General features: G+C 52.8%; 1 protein-coding gene across 3 annotated transcripts in view; it reads right to left on the bottom strand.

Annotated features, from left to right (window-relative positions):
- Positions 1 to 3,268: 3,268 nt before the first annotated feature.
- The window catches only part of PARVB (parvin beta), a 130,801-nt gene continuing 114,940 nt past the window's right edge, over positions 3,269 to 19,129 (bottom strand). For all 3 annotated transcript variants that reach the window (XM_077169127.1, XM_077169129.1, XM_077169128.1), the window contains exons 10-13: positions 18,725 to 18,793; positions 14,277 to 14,378; positions 9,141 to 9,213; positions 3,269 to 6,079 (exon numbers count right to left, since the gene is read on the bottom strand). In XM_077169127.1, coding sequence (XP_077025242.1) covers positions 6,003 to 6,079; positions 9,141 to 9,213; positions 14,277 to 14,378; positions 18,725 to 18,793 — 321 coding nt within the window. In that variant the 3' untranslated portion in view covers positions 3,269 to 6,002. The remainder of the gene's footprint in view (positions 6,080 to 9,140; positions 9,214 to 14,276; positions 14,379 to 18,724; positions 18,794 to 19,129) is intronic.

The raw sequence follows: 19,129 nt of genomic DNA, 5'->3' as shown, positions 1-19,129 counted from the left end.
ACTTGGCCCCATGCCCCTCCTAAACCCAAGGGGGCCAGGCAAAGTAGGACCATTATGTCTTAGCTCAAACATGCGGCCTCAGAAGCCTCCTCACTCCCATCTTTACTTCACTCTCAAATACATGCCCAGACCTTGCCCTATCTGCATTTATCTTGCTCCACTCGCTGCCCTGCCACAGCCTCTGCCTCCCTTGCCATGCACCCCCTCCTGCCCCCCGGTCCTTGAGGCAGAGGCCACGTCCATCTTATTCCCTACTGTGTCCCCAGGGTCCAGCCTGGCGCCCAGCACGTGGCAGGACCTCAGTGACTATTTACCAAGTGCTCAGTGCGGGTTTCATGGTACTCCCCACACATCTGCCCCATGAAGCCCAGCCTCAGAAGCAGTGATGACAATAATGACTTCCTGAATCACATTTAAACCCCAAAGGGTGGGTAGTTTCCACTCAAAATTTGATTAGGTCAGAGCTTTCCAGATGCAAAATGCTGTCCCTGTAAGAAGAGCAGTGAGTTCCCCATCCCTGGGGTGACCAGTGCCCCTGTGGTAGACGAGATGACCTCAGAAGACCTTTCCTTCTCTAACTTCTCCAAGTCTATGGATTAGAGCTGAGGGCAAGTGGCCGTGGAATGTCACAGCTCCTAAGAAACTGGCTATGAGGAGAGGCCGGGGCCTGGAGACAGAGACAGCCTGTCCCGCCCACCCTCCTATGGCAGAGACCCAGCAGGGAGGCAACGCTGAACTTGGGGAGTTCTCCTGAGCCTATACTGCTCACAGGGGGCTGTCAGCCGGCCAGAGTGGGGACTAAGATGGCTTGAAAAAGACAGAGAATTCAGCAGCCTGCAACAGCCCTCCATTTCTTGTCCGTCTGCTACACTGGACTCTCCTTCCACCTTCTCTGTGTGGCTCCATCACCTTCGCCTCAGGCCTTCATGTCTCTTCCTGGACAGGTCCATCCACTCACTGCCACACTGGCCTTCCATCCTTCATCATAGCCCTGGCTAGCTTTCTGTGTCCACTCGGCCAGGCTAAAGGGCCCAGCTGTCGAGTCAAACACCAGTCCAGGGGCTGCTGTGCAGGTATTTTGTAGACATGGCTCACATCGGCCATCAGCTGGCTTTAAGTAAAAAAGATGGCCCTAGAAAATAGCAGAAGGGAAGCCTCTTCCAACCAGCTGAAGGTCTTAAGAGCAAAAGCTGAGAATTCCTGGAAAAGGAGAAATTCTGCCTCAAAACTGCAGCAACTTCTGCCCAAGATTCCAGCCTGCCAGCCTCCCCTACAGATGTCGGACTTGCCAGCACCCATGAGAGTGTGAGCCAATTCCTTAAAATAAATCTCTTAATAGATGATAGATGATGATACAGATGAGGTATAGATGAGAGATACATGATAGATACATCGATCTATATCTTTGTCTACAGATGCATCTCTGGAGAACCCTGACTGGTTCTCATAATCTACATACTTGTCCCCAGTGGGTTCTGGGTTCTGGCTCCATCTCTGTGTCACCAGCCAGACCACATCCTTGGCAAATGTCTGCTGGTGGTTATGCACCCTTGCTGGCCTCGAAGAACTTAATGTCTATGGGGCAATGTTGATTCTCATCAATATCAATGGATAACCTCCATCCAATAAAAACACAGGTTGAAATTGGAAGCACCCAATATGTCCTACCATAGGTGGATGGATAAACAAACTGTGATCCACCCATACAATGGACTAGTTTTCAGCAATAAGAAGAAATGCACTCTGCATCCGCAGAGAGACAAAGGGGAACCTTAAGTGCATACTGCTAAGTGGAAGAAGCCATTGTATGTTACCAACTCTGTGACATCATGGATGAGGCCAAACTATAGAGGCAGCGGTTGTCATGGGTGGAGGGGTGAGGGTGGGGGTGGGAGTTGGTAAATAGGCAGAGCCCAGGACATTTTCAGAGCAGAGCAATGAACGATTCTGTATGATACACTGACGGTGTACACACTGTGTCATGCATTTGTCAAAACCCACAGAATTGCACTACAGAGAGTATGCCTGTGTTATGTACAGACTTTAGTTACTGAAAATGCTTCATCGGTTATGGCAAAGGTACTACACTAACCCAAGATGCTAATTATAAGGGAGAGTAAGGAGCCAGTGGGGGGTGGGGAAGAACTCTGTACTTTCTGTGCAATTTTTCTGTAAATCTAAAATTGCTCTAAAGTAGATTATTTAAAACACAAGAGTACAGGCTGAGACCGACTGGTTTGGGCAGGGTCAAGGATGTGTCCATGTAGAGTAGGGCCCTGCACTCAGCAGGGCTGCCTTTTAAGGCCAGGTGGCTCTTCGTCAGGAAGTGGGGAGGTCACTGTCCTGCCCCTTGCAGAATACTCTGCAGCACCCCTGGTCTCTCCCCACCCTGTCCAGTAGCACTCAACCAGCACCCCGAGTAGTGACAGCCAGAACTGTCTCCAGACTTTATGGGAGGGCCACATTTGCCAAGGGCTCACGGCACCTCGGCTGACCTGGACTCACCTCCCAGCAGTCCCCCAGGAGCAAAGCAGAATCTGAACTCAGGCCTTTCTCCAAAGCCCATATGTTTTCCTCTAACAGTCTGCAATTTTTAGTTTAGCTTTTTTTTCTTTTAACATAGCATTGTTGCCTTGCTCTCCAGACTATCCATCTTAATTGCAATTTTACCACTATGTAGCAGAGAGAAGCTTGATGCCTCTGCAGCATCCTATAGCTTCTGCTTAGGAGGGTCTTGGGCAGGGCCAGCCTGGAGGGGAAGGGTTAGGCCACTGTCACGGGCCACGCTTGTCCCCTGCCCCGGGCTAAGAGCCGGCTGCTCATTGGGCAGCACACCCTGCTTGGTGCCTGCACAGCCCTGCAAAGGAGAAGCCAGGCGGGGCCATCTCCCTGCAGCTGTATTTCATGAAGCCGGTGACAGCAGTTCACAAGCATCTCCCTCATTCCAGAACCAAAGGCACAGATACGCCCCGATCTGTTCTGTGTTACTCACCCACTTGGGGCTCTGCTACCCCTTTTCACCCCCCCATGGCTCACGCCTACGCCCCTCGCCACCAGCTCCTCTGGAGGAAGTTCCGCGGCCCCCCAGGCCACTCTGGCCACCCCCACCTGGGCTCGGAGCTGGCTTGCTCTCCTGGCCCCCCTGCACCTGGAGGTTCCCTGAGGGCAGGGCGGGGCTGCCCCCCCCCCCCCCCAGGGCCCAGCCCCCAGCCCCAGGCTGGCACGGCCGCGGAGCACAGGAAGAAAATCACCAGCAGCCAAGCAGAGGTGTGGAATGGCACTGTGGTCACCAAGGCTTTATTGGAATACACAGCAGCGCTGTGACACACCACAATTTTCACGCCTGAGAGGCAGCCGGCTTAGGAAACGCTCCATTTGTGACGCAGCACAAAAGGCAGGCCTGAGGACAAACAACCCAGCCGGGCTGTCACAGTAGCTTGTACTTAGCATCCCAAAATCCAAAGTAAACCTGGCTTTAAGGAATTAAAAGACAGTAAAACGCTGGCACACAAAGGGGGGAAATCTCTGTCACATTCAATTAGGACGTTAGGGCACAGCAGGCTCTGGGCTTAGAGTGTGCATCACACAAGAGTCCTTAAAGGGGAACCAGAGCTGCAAGCCTGCTCCAGCCTCTAGAGTGGGGGTGCAAAGACATTCATCCTGAGAAGGGCAAAAGTAAATATTTTAGGGCCCTCCCAGAGGGGTCCTCAGCCTCTGAACTTTCTTGTTCCTGGCTGTCGAGGTTTCTGCCTCTGATGGAAGCAAACGGTCTTGGTTTCATTTCATACCTGTGTCCAAAGGTCCCTCTTCAGAGAAAAGCAGCTGCCTGAATTAAGAACTAAGAAAAAAATGTTTGCATTCTAAGGAGCACCCGGCGAGTGTCAAAGGGAAGCCGCTTCCACTGCCATAGTTACCCCAAATGCTCAGCAAGGCAGAAAGCAGCCCACCCTTTGAAATGAGTGCCCAGGCAACTGTGCTCCCCAAAGTTAAAGGGGTGACTGTGACAAAGGGGCAAGAAGGCCCTACAGCACAGCTCACACTTGATCCTCTTTCGGGACTGGCCCTGGGTGCACCATCCTGGCAGGCCCTGCTCTGAATTCAGATTAGAACTGGACAGCGAAGGAGTGAAAATGAGCTACAGAGAGCCCGAGGTGGCCCCAAACAGGTGTGCCCACCCACATCTCCAGAATAATTTGGAAAAAGAATAACTGGAATGAAAGCTTGCATCCTTCCTGAGAACCACAGCCTTCATCAGCCCCCGTGGGAACAACCAAAGCGCCTGTTTGGGTTTCCCAGATAAATCTTAACATTTCTTTTATCCTTTTAGTTGCAACACAGAGGGTTTGAAGTGGGTCTTGACTCAGGCATGTTCAGCCACATGGGAGCTGCCCAGACTGTGGCTCCCTCCCCGAGCAGGCCAGCGAGGGCATGGCCCGGGCTGGAGCTGCCCACCTGGACGGGAAACCCTGCGCTCTTGCTCTTTTCAAACCGCCCCTTCACAGAGGCAGCAGGTCGGGCCCATCCCCGAGCCCATGCGTGAACTGGGCAGGGAGGTACAGGCTGCTGTGGTCCTTGGCATGGAATGAGGGCTGCACAGAAAGTTCCAGCGTGGATGTTTTGTCAGTGCGGCTCTTTAATGTCATTGCCTCCCGCGGGAGACTCTGTAATGCCGTTTTAATTATTTCTTGGCCCTGCTGGGAAACCACCTCCATCAAAACGGCTATTCTGAACCCATCCCCATTCTGGCAGCAGCGATGCCGAAAACGAATATTAAACTGCTTTGTAAAACTTTAGCGCTGGCATTCAGTTTAATATCGGCAACGCACTCGGCAGCTCTGATCTGCAGCAGAAAAGAAGAAATCAGAGATATAAAGGCCTATCTCGCTGCGGCAAGTGCTGGTGAGGACCCCAGGAAGACGGTTGCTTTGCAGGAAGCTGGCCAAGGGGGCTGGCACATCACAAACTGGAGAGGGGGAGGTTTGGGGACGTGCCTCAGTGAGGACACAACCTGGACACTCTAGCCACCCCAGAAAGTGCAGCCAGTGGATTCCCTGTTTCCCTCCAGAGCCAAGCTGTGCAAGGGGGTGAGTGACACACGATGGGTGGGGAGTGGGGGGAGCAATTTCATTTTCACAGGGCACCCAAAGGGAGGACCCACCAGTGCTGGGCCAGCTGCAGCTCTGGGAGAAGTGAGACGAACACTCCATCGCCCCCACTTTAAAGAAAGTTCTGAATATGCATCCACTCCCAAACAGGGCCTTTGAGATGGAAGATTCCAGCCAAGCAGCCTTGAGCCAGGTACAGCCGGGCTCCTGCATCAGCCCCCTCGGCAGCACAAGAAATAAAGCAGCACCCTCGGTTCGGCGTTCCTTTTAGGACCTTGGCTGTGGAGCTGCCAAGAACCTGGGATGTTTGTGCAAAAACTACATAAAAACAACACTGAGTGGTCGAGAAGCTTCTGAGCCTTTAAAGTGGAGATTGTAAAAGTGCAAAACCCATGATATTAAAAAACCCCAGCTTCCAGGGGTATTTCAAACCCGGGACAATCACACCCGGGTCCTCTCTGAGCTGACAGTTCCTGCAAAGCCCGCGATGTCTGAGCCACATCCCTGGTTGCTAACTGCGCCATCGCACGGATGTGAGGCTGGACCCTCCGGTCGGCCCAGGGCTGGGGGGCTGGGGTTGGGACTTTCGTTTTACATTTTTTCGTCTTTTGATCAAAGCAGAGCACAACAGACTCAGCAACCAGGGAGACGAGGTAAAGCGGCAGTGCAAACACAGAGGCACCGAGTTTTAAAGCTCTGCATTGCCAAAGGACCTGCCCACCGAGGGAGTACAGGGAAGGGAGGTTAAGGACGAGGACCAGACAGAGAGGTAGGGGCAGAGAATAATCACACAGCTCAGGCTGGAAGCCGAAAGCACCTCCCTGGGAAGGCACAGGACCCCCACGCCCATTTTCTTTCCAGAAACTGTCCCCGCCGCTGTCGCTGCCACCGTCCCCGTCACTCGATGTTCTTGTACTTGGTGAACAGGTTGTACAGGACCCTCAGCGTGGATTTGAGATCCACGTTGACCATATCTGCAGAAGGAAATAGAGAAACCCTTGGGCCCTGCCTCCTCTCCCCAGTGATGGGAAAGAAGCCGTACCTCCAGCCCGAGAGCCAGGGAACTGTCCCACCAGCTGCTACCCAGGCTTGCCCTCCTCCCCCAGGGTTCTGTCCTTCTGTAATGGCAACTGGCTTGCCGGAAACTGCTCTCCCGGTCCCCATGCCGACCAGTTGCCTCCACAGCAAAGCACTTCTATTTAAAGGCCAAGCCCCATGGCCAGCTGCGGGAGGGCCCCTGCCCCAGGCTGTCACCCACCCCTACAGGGACAGACGCCTGAGATAGGGATGGCGACCCTCCTTAATCCAATCCAGGATTTGCACCGGGACCAACGGGTTTGCGTGGTGCAGGGGCTTCGCAGCCAGGAGGCGTGTACTGGGGCCAAACATCCACAGACCAGGGGCTGGCCCTGCGGACAGCCAGGGGCAATCAATCCGGCCCAAGCAGGGAAAGTCCCCACAACACTGGGGCGGAATGTCCCCACAAGTTAAACAATAACCAATGTTAGGAAACTGAGGGAACGGGATGTGTTTTGGCAACAGCTAACGGCATTTTTCTGCTTCTATGATACGCTTGCTTGCTAGCAACTGCAAAACCACAACATAATTTTAGCCTTTATAAGCACACCTTGAAAACCTCTGGGGGCTGCTCTCTGAATCTTCCTTCTTGGAAGTTTCTGAGGGAGTCGCCAGTTGGCTAATAAAAACTCCAAATTGGCTTGTAGTTTTGAATTTTGTGGTCTCTCTTTTGGTGCGCCCCACAACAGCCCAACTGTGCAGGACCCCACAGCCAGGCCGGCCTCCTTCCGCCCCCCCCAGCTCAGGCCTGGGCTCCCCGGAGCAGACTGATGCTAGAGCACCTGTAAAACAGGACAGCCCTCCTGGGCCCAGCCAGGCCACCTGGTTCTCCTCACTTGCCCTGTGACCTCAGGTAAGGGACCCCCCTGCTCTGGGGCTCAGCTCCTCCATCTGCAAAGTGGGCTGCTGGACGACCCCCTGCTGAAGGTCCTTGCAGCTCCGGCTGCTTGTGGCTCACCTTGCTTTACCCTGCAGGTAAATAATTAATCACAGAGGGAGGCAAGCAGAGAGGCTGCAGCAAATCCTTTGCCCCAGGGTTCCCAGAATTTCAGTTCATCAGAACTGGATTGCTGGCACAAGTTCTCTGCTTTTCCATCCACTTTGCAAAGGAGACCAAGACATGTGGCAGGGAAATGGCTCACCTTTGAGTGTGCCCAGGTGGCTGTCCCCTTAAAAGATGGGCCTGGGGCTCGGGGACCCTTCAGTATTCTAGGGAAGCACCAGGCACGGGTGGGAAGGACTGCTTTCTGTGTGCCAGGTCCTCATCTACAGGCTTCACCCACGGCCACACACTCGTATCCCCAGTGGCCCTCGAAGGCTGCTGTCACTGTCTCTTCCCTTTATAAAGAGCATATGGGGCACAGAGAGGTGAAACAACTTGCCCAGGGACACACAGCTCATCAGAGGCAGGGCTGGGCTCACAAGGGAGTCAGGGCTCGCACCACCACCTCGCACACTCCCAGCAATGAAGCAGCAGCAACTGTGACACCAGGAGCCACAGGCTGTCCGGGGCTGTCCGTGCAGACTCTCCTCACTCCTTTACTGCCATGCTCTCTGACCAAGGACTCAACAAATGGCATTAGGTGCCAGGCTCTGTCCCGGGTATCTGGCGTTTGGGAGCCAGCCCTGCTTTCTGGGAGCTTCCATTGAGGCAGGGAGTAAAAGACAATACAGAACAAATGACTAAACACGTGATGAGACCGGGGTGGGGGTGGGGCGACGATAATCGTGCACGCCCCACAGCAGAGCTTGGCTTTCGCAGAGCACTGGTTAGGCACCCCCGTGTTTCCCAGGACAGGGGTGGGCAAATGCTGCCCTTGCAGAGTGGGCATTCTCCACATGGGGCCCCCAGGCCAGAGCATCAGTGCCACCTGGAAACTTGGGAGAACTGCAAATTTGCAAAGGAGACCGAGATGTGTGGCGGTCCCTTCCCTTAACACTGAATCAAAAAATCTGAGGGTGGGGGGGACATCTGTGCCCCAGCAAGCCCTCCAGGGGTTCTGGTGAGAAGCCCTAGTGCAGGTCAACTTAAAGTGTGAGCCAGGTGGGGGCAGCGAGGTGAGTCCTCACGCAGGCTCACCTGGTCCCACTGCTGCTCGGGCCCACAGGAGCGCTTGCTGAGCCTGCTCCCGTGCTCAGGTGCAGGGGACAACCACCCCGATGTCTTTAATATGTCTTCAGGCCAAGAAAGAGCATCCACCAGCCAGCATCACCAACTAGAGAGGCACTTAGATGCTAAACATCTGTGGGTGGAGGCTGCATTCTTCAAAGTCAAGTGGTTACTAAAGAGCTGGCGTTGTCAGCTCTGCCAGCTGGTCCTCCAGGCCCCTGAAGTGAGGAGAATGAGGACAGCGGCCGCCAGAGCCTGGCCCGCATTCTGGCTAAAACCAGTGGAATAGGGGCCTAATCGGGAGACAGTTCAGCCCCTTCCAAGGCCTGGTCTTACTTTCCTTACAGGTCCTGGCATTCCATGTGCTGCCTGGGTGTCTCTGAGCTCCACAGGGCCCCCAAAAGCCTGGCCATGGGTTCTCCTCTGCTCTCATCAGACGTTCCCCCCACGCACCCAGCAGGAAGGCTCCCCACCAGCTCCTTCTCCTACCAGCTGCACCCCACCCCATTCTCACCCAACAGGTTCTGCCCCTGCCAGAGCGTGGCATCCCATTGCGTCCTCCCGCAGGAGCCAGGGGACACCTCACCCTCTGGTTACTACAAAGCCTGCCTCCGCCCGCCCCGTTCGCTCATTCTGCTCCAAGTGTGACCCCAGGTGCCTGCGTGGTGGGCAGGGCCCTCCTCTCCTCCCCGGGGCTGGGAGTGTTTGTGACAAATGCACTGCTGTCACGGCATCTGTCCAGCGCTGGCCTCAGGAGCTCAGCCATCTCTATCACCCGAGGGCCACACTCCCTCCCTCACCGTCGGGAAGAGGGGGACTCAGTCAGAACGGTGGCAGGAGGGCGTTACCTTCGGGACGAGCCTTGGGTTTCTTGAGTCCCCCTTCGGTCATCAGCTCAAAGGCGAAAGACACATTATGGACCTGCAGGGAGAAGCGGGAGTGAGCGCTGGGTTGGGGAGAAATCGTGGCTCTGCTGCTGCGATTCTCTCCTTCTGAGGATATGGGCCGACAGCAAGGGTGCAAACTGCCTCTCCCTCTGCAATTACGTCACCGGGGGACCCAGTGCCCAGGGCAGGGCCCAGATGAAGAAATTGCACTGATCAGCTGTTTCTGATCAGTGACCCGGGACTGGGGAGGGGCAAAGGGGACGGAACCCAGCTGCAGGTTTCTGGCTGCAGGGTCCTGCAACCTGGCCCGTGGCCTGCCAAACGCCACAGAAAGATGGACACATCCCCACCTCCATGGGATTTACCCCTGAAGTTAAAGGGACTATGCCACTCCACCAATGAGGATGCTTAAAGCTTTTAGTCTGCTAATGAGTGCTGAAGGGGTTAAATAAAAAAGCATTTGCAAACTCCACTTGGGGGGCTGGGCGGAAAGGAGGAAATATTCAACCTCTCCATCTGGGGAATTCCTAATGTTTTCACAAGCAGTGGGGACAACCAATTCAATAGGCTGAGCCCTAGATCTTGGAGTTCACCCCTATGAAACTTATTTCTACAAAGGACAGGCTAGGCTTACTTAAAATTAGGCTTACAGTCACCCCCAAGAACTTCTTTTGTTGCTCAGGTGTAGCCTCTCTTTCTAAGCCAACTTGGCAGGTGAACTCACTGCCCTCCCCTGCTATGTGGGACATGACTCCCAGGAGTGTAAATCTCCCTGGTACCATGGGACAGGACTCCCGGGATAAGCCAGGACCCAGCATCAAAGGATTGACAAGGCCTTCTTGACCAAAAGGGGGAAGAGAGAAATGAGACAAAATAAAGTGTCAGTCGCTAAGAGATTTCAAACAGAGCTGAAAGGTTATCCTGGAGGTTATTCTTATGCATTATACAGATATCCCCTTTTTAGTTTATGGTGATTGGAATGACTAGAGGGAAGTACCTAAAACTGTCGAGCTGTGTTTCAGTAGCCCTGATTCTTGAAGACGACTGTAAAACTACATAGCTTTTGCAATGTGGCTGTGTGATTGTGAAAACCTTATGTCTGATGCTCCTTTTCCAGGGTATGGACAGATGCGTAAGAAAATACGGATAAAAAATAAATAAATAATGAGGGGGTAAGGGGTAAGAAATAAATTGGGCAGACTGAAATACTAGTGGTCAATGAGAGGGAGGGGTAAGGGGTATGGGATATATGGGTATTTTTTCTTTTTTCTTTAGTTTCTTTTCCTAGAGTGATGCAAATGCTCTAAACATGTCCAGGTGAAGAATATACAACTACGTGATGATATTTTGAGCCACTGATGTATGCTATGGATGGACTGTGTATGTGTGAAGATTTCTCAATAAAAATATTAAAATACAAAACAAAACAAAACTCTCCTGCGTCTACAGCACAGAAGCAGCACGGTACATGGCAGTGAGCCAAGGCCAAGGACCGAGAGCACCTAAAACGTCTAGGCGGCTTCCGAGCTGGAAAGGACGTGGGACTCCTGGTAGTCGAACGCCCTTAGCCAATAATATTTTGATGATTTCAATGTAAATGATTCAGAAACATAAGGAAAGCAAGTTTACCTGCAATGTAGTTTAATAACTAACTTGGAAAAAAAGTGTTTGACAAAATTTCCCTGAGTTAGCCAAACCCACGGCACCGGAAAACACCTCGGGGCACCGCGCAGACGTGTCGTGGCCCAGCCAAGGACACATCCATGGCAGGCCATGCCAGGGGAGGCGCCAAAACCGCCAAACGGAAACAGCAGGCGGGTGGTGGCCGTCTCCACGTGCGGCACCAGGCACAGGCGGGAGGAAGACATGGGGGGTGCAGGGAGGGTGGAGCAAGAACTGGAAATGGAGAAGGCGGCCCACGCGGGGGGCAGAGTGCACGGGGGCCAAGGCAGGGTCAGGGGCGGCTCGTGGTTGCTGGGTGCTCCCACACACCCCTCCCTTCCCCCCATTCCTCTGTAGGGTGGGGCCCTCTCCCCTTTTTATATGGCCTCAGGTGCATCACAACTCCGCTGAGAAAGGCACTGAGCTGGAGGAGAAGAGGGCAGGGCTGAGCTGGCTGGGTCTGGGCTCAGCCTGTGCTTCCTCCAAGGGCCCCCAGCCCCAGCCAGCCCCACAAGTCCCCGTCGGCAGAACAGCGCTCAAATAATCTCATGCACACTCACACCCACACAGGCATACACACTCATTCTTCACACTCACACACATACCTACCCACCCACTCACACCCTCAATACAGTCTTTAGATTCGCATACACTCACTCACGTGCACACATGCACTCATACATATTCATAGACACAGTCTGCACTCACAAACGTGCAATACTCTCACCACATGTTCACACACACCCACATATGTACTCCCACAGTCTTCACACTCACATACACAGTCATTCACTCAGGCGCACTCATGCACACACTCACAACAGGCTTTGAAGTTACATGGAGACCATGACAGCAAAGAGAAAGAAATAAGGGGGGGGAGTCAGGTTTCGAAGAGTCTTCTCTGACTTGGCACTCAATCAGCACCAGAGGGGAGCGTCCTCCCAGCCCCCTACCACGGGGCGCATCTCTCTGGCCCCCCACCATGGGGCGCGCCCTCTCAGGCTGCCCCCGTGTGCCCCTTGAGGTCTGAAGGACCCTCTCCAGCACAGTGAGGTAACCGGGGTAGACACCCAGAGGGGTGTGAGTTGGGGAGAGCAGCTACCCCGGGAGAGCTGATTAAGGGGGAAAGTACCCCATTCTCTTCAGTCACACAGTGCAACAGTAACTGCCTCTGCTTATTCTCACCCTGAGGAAACTCCCAGTAAAGAAACTGCCCCTGTCCTCAGCTCGCCATCCTCAGGGCCACACCTTCACCCAAGCCGCCCTGCACGGCCCAGCAGAGAAGCCCCTCACTGTGAGGCCGAATGAGGGGCCCCGGGAGCTGGGGGAGACCAGGCCCTGCGCTGGGACACCTGGACAAGTCAGGGTTTCAGGACCCCTGGCCAGGTTGAAAAAGGAAAAATAATCAAAAAAAGGAAACAGGAGTCGGCTCCTCTGGCTGTGGGCCCCTCCCAGTCCCCTCTAGTCTCAGGTCAGGCGCGGTCCACAGAGAGGACGCACAGTCCCCACCCGGAAAGGGGACCAGCGTGGAGTCCGCAGCCCTGACAGCGGCGCCGCCACAGGACACGGTGGGCCGAAGCCAGGCGCCCGGGCCCGCCCACAGGCTGCCCTGCGACTGCCACCACCAGCGGGTCCCGGCTCTCCACTGCCGCGTTTACAAAAGACACTGCAGCCCTTTAAAATATGACGAAGCACCCAAATCATGGCTACTCTTGGGTTTTCTCGCTGAACCTCGGTTTCCTCCTCCTGACAAGGCAGAGCCGCTGCGAAGATTCTGGATACCAGTGCACAGCTCCCCGCGGTCTCAGGTCCCAGGAGCCAAGGGGCTAGAGGATGCCTCCACAGCTGGCCGTGGGCACCTCTGCGATGCTAGCAATGGGGTTTGGGTCCACAAAGGTGGTCGCGAGGATGAAGGGGAGATGCTAAATACCACGGGCTTAGGCAGAACTTCCCCACGCCTTCCGCTGCCCGGGTTACCTGAACTCCCCGAGAGGGAGAAGGAGGACAGTCCAGCAGGAGCCAGGAAGAAGCTGCGCTGGAGAAGTAACTACCAGAAACCCTGCATCCTCCCTACTGGGAGGGCTAGAGGGGAGGACGGTGTGCTTCAGGCTCTACCCCAAAACAGCCGCCTCCCCCACCAATCCCAGTCAGCCAGGCCAGGGCATTGAGGGGCAGAGGTATTCGTTCTCGTTTCAAAGAGAAGAGAGCGGGGCTGGGTATTGGTGCAGAGCCTTCGCTTTGAAAGAAACCCGGGTCCGGACCTCCTGGCTAAACCCACCGTTCTGGCCAGCAGACTTAAAGGACTCTGAACAGAGAGAAGAACTTTCCAAACAATGCTTCTGAGACCAGCCGGCCTGGACGGGTATGGACCTCTCCACTAAGATATCTGTCTTATTTCTGGAACAGCCCAGAAAGGAGCATTTCCTGATGGAGCTCCCTCAGCCCTCTCCCCCTCACTCATGCTCACCACTACTCAATATGAGCTCTAACTTGCTGAGACCTTTGTCAGCTGGTCTGATCCCATCTCAGCTGGCAAAGCAGGAATGGCACGCGGCCAGGAGCAGTCAGCCCACCAGGTACCAGCCACAGGCCGGCTGATACACCCTGGCCCTGCTCACCGCTCTCTCCAGCCGCCCCCACCGCTTACACTGCCTGCCTCCCTGACTCCTGGGGTCTAACATTTCGGGAAAATCAAATGGCAGGTGCCCCAGAGTCCAAAGCAATATGGAGAGTCCATACTACGCCAAGTCTCTCGAGGGGATGCATCAAACACCAGCGCCAGAGGCTTGGCTGTGGGAAGCTTTGGGAGGGGGGCAATTCTGAGAAAGAGAGCCACTTCCAAATGCCAGGGGAAAGTGGAGTCGGGTGGAGCACATCCACCTGAATCTAAATGGGAGGCCCTCTGATGTCAACAATCCTATTTTGGGAATTTTCCTAAAATAAAAAAAAATCCAACAGGAAATGGAAAATATACATATATTCAGGAAGCTGCTCTTTTTTTTTTTAATAGGGAAAAAGATGGAAACAAGAGGATTGCCCCTAAGTAGGGACAAGTGAAGACCCAGGGAGCAGATCACTCCGTGGACCTCTGTGCCCAGAAATGCACAGATACTCATGAAAATGGTACTTAGGGAGCTTGTAGAGCAAGACGGAAAATCAGACGTGAGATACATGCGACATGAACGGCCCCTCAACCCTACTGACATTTAACTGTAAGTATGAAAAACCACGTGGTACTCCAGAAAAGAGGTAGACAGGGACATGGCAAGGAAACCTTCGATGTGTTGGGTGATGTGATGGTGTTCTCACTTCTCTTACGTATCGCAGCAGCCTCTGTTCAGTATTTTTTATTTTTTGAGCGCGAGGCACGGCCGCAGGGAGAGCTCCCGGGGGCTGTTCGCCAGCACGGCCCCGCCCCACCCAGAGGCCCTGTACCTTCTGATCGAAGCTGTCCGGGGTCAGGTAGAAGTTGTGGAGAGGAACAAAGTAGCCCTCCAGGAGGCCCATGAGCAGGACAAGGTACACACCATCTGCAAACTGAGGAGAAGCACCTGGTGAGGGCTCTGAGCTGCGTGCGTAGTGGGCGGGCACCGTGCACCTGCTCACAACGAAGAAAAACATTTTCGAGTATAAACCCATAGCTCTTCCCGCTACAGCTGAGAGGGCCCGGACTGAGGTAAAGGGTCTGTGTGCAAGAAGCCAAGTCGGGACCTTGGGGGGACACGACCACCCTCTCCTGGGGTTGTGGTGCGGTGCCAGTAGGAGGGCGGGCAGGCAGGGCCTTGCACGCAGTGGGTGCTCCATCAGTCTCAGCTGCCAAGTGATAAACTGCTGAATGAATGAATAAATGAATGATTACTGCAAGGTGCCCGACACTGCCTGCTCCCTGTGCGGCTGCCCGTAGCTTTCTCACGCTCAGGACAAGACCTGCCTGTGCTCTTGCAGCAGCGGCCAAACCCTCTGTGTCGGTGCCGGCTCACCCTGCCACCCTGAGGTTCCCCAGGGAGCCCCTTTCTGCCTCCCCTACCCCCCAACCTCGGTCAGCACCTCAGCTCCATGCTCCGCCAGCCCTTGGAATTAGGGCACAATTCCAGGCAGGAGAATGTACTCCTGGTCACCCTGCCCAGTAACCCCTGCCCAGCCACACCAGGGGATGGGGAACCTAGAACAAGAACCTCCCTTCTCTGGCAGACTCTCGCTTCCACCTCTACATATCCACGGCAGGCAGAAACGGCTGAGTTCACAGGTAAAGGAGACCGGTGGAGGTGCACAGTCCCCGCCAGGGAAGGCCACACCCGCCTGCCTTACAGATGACATAAATGGGGTCCCAGGACCCCCGCAGCACGAGGCCATGGTGGTCTCTCACTGCGCTGTCACACAGAGCAGGCCAAAGGCAAGGACCCCAGCCTCTGATGTCTAAACTGTGTTCTCCAATACAGCAGCCACTAGCCACGTGCAGCTGCCTAAATTTACATTAAAACCTTAATTAAAATACAAAATCCGGTTCCTCAGTGGCATTGGCCACATTTCAAGTGCTCCAGAGCTTCATGTGGCAGAGGCTAGCGGACTGGAAGAACATGTCTACAGAACACACCCACCGCTAAAGAGAGGGGCACCGGTCAGCGCTGGTCTGGAAGACTCTCACGCAGGATGACTGACAGGATGGGCGGGGGCACCCAGGGGGCTTCAGCTCCCTGAGACTCTCAGCTTGCAATGGACAAGAAAGGAACATGCAAACTTGCAGGCGGGAGGGCGTTTTGTATTAAAACAAACAACAGCAAATCTGTCAAACATCCTGGGCAGGACCCCAGAGGACCCCCCACCGCTGACTGCACTTTCGGGTGAAAAGTCAAAATCACCAAAATCCCAGTATTCCTGAGCCCTGTCCCTCAGGGTCCACACCCTGTCCTTGCTGGGGTCGCCAAAGGTACATGTTAAAGCCCCAGGCTAACCCGTGTCGGCTGCTGGCAGATGACGACGCCATGCCTCCAGGGTCCCATACTGTCATGCCATGAAGAAGCTGCTTACTCTCTCATTAAGGAGCATTTTACTTTTTTTTTTTTTTAATCTCTGGTTTTATGCCAGCAGCTCTCGGCTGCGTGCATGCCCCCCCCACCCCACAGGGACCCCAGCCAGCCAGCTCCAGGCTGTCAGTCCCTGCAGTTCTCTTGGGGTGACAGGTGATGACTGTGGCTGTTTTGCTCGTCTGTGACTCAGTTTCAGGGAATGAGAAGTTCTCAGGTGACTAAGTACCCGGGGGATCCACCCTACAGCCCCTGCTGGTGGGTGCGGCTGGGGAATGTGTTGCCCCCACAAGCCCTGATCTTGGGTGCATGGAAAGAGAAAGCCTTGCAATGGTGGGTGGGGGCCAGGAGCAGATGCGGTCTGGGGTAACTGGGCGGACCCTCCATGCTCACACACCCCCCAGAGCAGGGTCCTGCATGCACCTGGAGACCCCACGGAGGCCCAGGAGACCACCGGTGCCACCGGAGCCCCACGTGTGCCAACTTTAAATGCTTGACCCCTCTTCATCGTCACAGTAACTGCTGGGGACAGAGGCTTGGGGGGCAGAGTAATGGCTCAGGGTTACAGGGCTGGGAAGCCTTCCACAACACAGACGTGATTTTTAAAAGGAGGGGAAATGTAGATACACACAGCTCTGCAGGAGTTCGAACCCGGGTTGCTTTGGCTCCCCAGGCATCCAGACACTAATGCTTCATATATTTATAAAAATACCCAACAAAAGAAAAAAAATACGTGCAATTTCTGTGGCTGGTGGTTAAAAACATTTTTAAACCCCCCTCAGATACTGTGCAGCGAAGGAGGGGAAAATGAAGATGCTGAGGGCTAAAGGTAAATGCAAATCTAAGTTCTGAGTCCCAACCTAAGCTGCTCCGGCCATTCCCACTTGGCATGCAGGTCCTTCCACGATGTGGCAGCCCATGGCCGCAGGGGAGAAACAGGACGCCGCATCTTCACTCACCGCCTGGGGCTGGAACCTTGCTCGGCCCTTAAAGTGTGCACAGCCTCTGCTCCAATGATCTCATTTCTACCATATCCTGAGAAACTATGTGGGCAAGGGCACAAGTAACTGTGCACAAGGGGCTCGTGCTACTGATATTTACAAGAGCAGAAAAATGCACAATACCAAGGGCTTGCTTTAAAGACATGCAATGCAGCCCTAGAACTGGATAGAAGGTAGCTGTCAAAAGTGATAAAAGATAGATGGACGGACAGATTGAGCAACACACAGAGGGCCAAACAGAAATGCATACTACATACCCTTGTCTCCTACAAAAAGATGCCCACAATACAGTGACAAAAAAAACAACATAAAGCCACTGTACAGTATAATCCACTCTCATTTAAAACGATACATGCATGCTTATAAAATATCTGGGAATCTACACACCTGACTTAACCGTATTTTTAATTAGCTCTGGAGGATATGGGGAAGCAGGGGAAGAGATGGGAAGGAAGGAGGAAGGGGAATTTTGACTTTTCAGTTGGTATACTTCTGTTTATATATCAAACAGCTGATAATCAGAGGCCAATAATTAGTAAACTGCTAATAGTAATAAATGTATTTGCAAATAACGAACAAATAAATATACATATTAAAAATGGCCTGTTCATTATATAGATATCCCCTTTCTAGTTGATGGTGTATTGGAGAGGCTGGAGGGAAGTACCTGAAACTGCAGAGCTGTGTTCCAGTAGCCTTGATTCTTGAAGATGATTGTATAATGATAGAGCTTTTGCAATGTGACTGTGTGATTGTGAAAACCTTGTGTATGATGCTCCTTTTATCTACGGTATGGATAGATGAGTAAAAAATATGGATAAGAAATAAATACTAGGGGGAACAAAGGTTATAATAAATTGAGTAGATTGAAATACGAGTGGTCAATGAGAGGGAGGGGTAAGGGATATGGCATGTATGAGTTTTTTCTTTTTTCTTTTTGCTGGAATGATGTAAATGTTCAAAAAAATGATCACGGTGATGAATACACAACTATGTGATGATACTGTGAGCCATTGATTGTACACCATATCAAGAATGTTTGTATGCCAAGAATGTGTGCATGTTTGTTTGTTGTTTACAATAAAAATATAAAAAAGAAAGAAAGAAAGAAAAAATGGATTGTTCAGCTTCCAAATGCAGACCAACATTTTCCACGATTAACCAGAAACATATAGGAAAGGTCTGGAATAAAATGCTCGCTGCAGTTATCTCTGGGTGATGGGATTAAGGATGAGCTTTATTTGTCTTGCTTATCTGTATTTTCAGACATTTCTACGATGAACATGAATTACTTTTTTAATTAGAAAAGCAAATGAGAAAAGTTAAAGAAAGTAAAAGAACAGAATGCAATCACCCAGGGGTTTAAGAAGGATCAGCTGTGCACTAGAGAAATCAGTACCAAGAACTCAAAAGACTCCGATTTCAAGTTCCCAGCTAATCCTGTGAAAATTATATTTTGTCTTTAATGCCTGCCGAGTGCTCAAAAACATATTTCCACAATGCTACTCTAGCTTCAAATAGGGAGGGAAAGTATAATTTATATGCTTGATGCAAAAGGACTTGTGTACGTATCCACTGGATGGGTATTTATTGAGTATCTTCAGGGCTAAGTGTAGGGACTGTGTCGGAGAGCAGAAGCAAAGGGACAGCACATTCTGGCCTGCACATGCAAAGGCCCTTTAGCAGGGAAGGGCGGCACTATGGAGAGTCTGAGAAAAGGCTACCAGGGCTGGGGCTGGGGAGCTGTTAAGATGAATGAAATGGTGCCAACTTCACTGATACATCCTACCTGGAAATCAAAAAAGCTGGCTGCAAACGACACAAGCTGAAGGATCCTTGAAAATGAACCACTCCGTACCTGGCTTTCCAGTTCTGTCACTTCCAGGTTCAGTTTGTTCAGGTGCTTGTTCACAAACGTGATGAGTGACTGTCAAGGCAAAGAGAGACGCAGGGAACAGTCAGGAGCAAGATTCGATTTCCATCTGCTGAAACCAACTCAACATTTGGCAACATTTGGCTCTGCGAAACATTTCCTTAATTTTCTCCATTCGCTAAAATAAAAAGCCCACATTCACAATGAAAAGTTATTACAGTGGCCTTTAGCGGTAATGGGATGATGTTGAAATCCATCCCAGCTGGAGAAGGAAGCACACGTCTCAATTCGCCAATCCACACCCTTATGCGCTTAGCCACATGCACGTGCCATATTTAACAACGACACAGAATGATCGATGTCCTTAAGAAGGATACAACTGTTGGGGGA

The sequence above is a fragment of the Tamandua tetradactyla genome, chromosome 7, assembly GCF_023851605.1.
Source record: "Tamandua tetradactyla isolate mTamTet1 chromosome 7, mTamTet1.pri, whole genome shotgun sequence".
NCBI classification, from domain to species: Eukaryota; Metazoa; Chordata; class Mammalia; order Pilosa; family Myrmecophagidae; genus Tamandua; species Tamandua tetradactyla.
Note: the sequence above shows the minus strand (reverse complement) of the source record. Positions and strands in the feature narration are given on the sequence as shown.